Raw genomic sequence first — 1,189 nt, forward strand, 5'->3', positions numbered from 1 at the left:
GCCCGGGGCCACTCCCCCCCCCCAAATCCCCATGGTGACCCATGTCCAGTGTGGAGATGCCACACGGTGCAGGATCAGGCCCCGTGGAGCTGTGAGATGATTTGGGTACCAACAAGTGCCGCCCCCCCTGCCACCACAGCCACCAAAATGTCACTTATCTGACCCAAAAACAGGGGGGCAGATGCTGCAAGAGGCAACGTGGCTGAGCTCTTTGGGCCCCCATATCCGTGCATGTCCCCCCCCATTCACCCAGGCCTCCCACTCACCCCCAGCTTTTTGCTCTTCATCCTCACGTAGCCTTGCTTGATGATGTCGTTAAAATTTGTCGCCATGGCGATAGCCCGAAAGGGTGGAGGCTATTTGGGGAGGGCTTGCCTTCACCTTCACCCCCCCCTCTCCATCCTCTTCCCTCAGACCCCCCCTCCTCACCACCGGCCCAGTTTGGTGCTAGCGGTGTCCCCCATCCTGACTGGGAGAGAGAAATGACAGATCGACGGGTGACATCTTCCTCCTCCTCTTCCTCCTCCCTTTGCTGCCTGAACCACCCGAGTGGAACAGTCCGGTGTTAACCCCTGCCAGCGCGGCAGTGGTCGCCAGCCCTGCCCTTCCTTTTCCCAGCCTGCTTCCTCGGGCAACTACACAGCCCGGGCCACTGGCCATCAGTAGGCTTCAGTGTTAACAACCTCCTGCCCGCCCAGCCCAGCTCTGCCGTGGGTTTTTTTTTGGCTGTGGCACTTGCCCCGGCACAACTCACCCTCCCTCCAGCCCCACTGTGAGCTTGGCCACGCTTAGCCTGGTCCCCCTGTGCGATGGGATCACCCCAGCCCCGGGCGCTTGGACCAAGTGGGAACCAGGTTCCTTTTCCAGCTGGAAAAATCACCTAGGGAAGGATGGGGCCATCCCCGGGGATGTGACCACTGCCACGGCCTGTCTGGGTGCCACCGGGATGGCTTGTGTCCCCAGAAGCACCCGGGATACTCTGAGGTGGCCCGTGGAGGAGAGAGCGGGGGTGGCCGGGGCTGGGACACCCCCCTGGGGACCGGGGCCAGCACTCGCCTGAGTGGGAACCCTCCTCCCATCCCATCCCCCCCCGCCACCCCATGGGGGAATTCAGAGATGCTGGGGGTTACCTCCAGCCCCGTCCCGTGCCCCCCTCTCCTTCTCCCCACCCGATGTCACCTCGGCCACC

General features: G+C 63.2%; 1 protein-coding gene across 1 annotated transcript in view; it reads right to left on the reverse strand.

Annotated features, from left to right (window-relative positions):
• Positions 1–332, reverse strand: part of DOK4 (docking protein 4) — an 8,963-nt gene extending 8,631 nt beyond the window's left edge. Inside the window, exon 1 of the mRNA XM_010004384.1 lies at positions 267–332. Within this exon, the coding sequence (XP_010002686.1) occupies positions 267–332 (66 nt within the window). The remainder of the gene's footprint in view (positions 1–266) is intronic.
• Positions 333–1,189: the final 857 nt, after the last annotated feature.

The sequence above is a fragment of the Chaetura pelagica genome, unplaced genomic scaffold (assembly GCF_000747805.2).
Source record: "Chaetura pelagica isolate M959 unplaced genomic scaffold, ChaPel_1.0 scaffold379, whole genome shotgun sequence".
In the NCBI taxonomy this organism is placed as follows: domain Eukaryota; kingdom Metazoa; phylum Chordata; class Aves; order Apodiformes; family Apodidae; genus Chaetura; species Chaetura pelagica.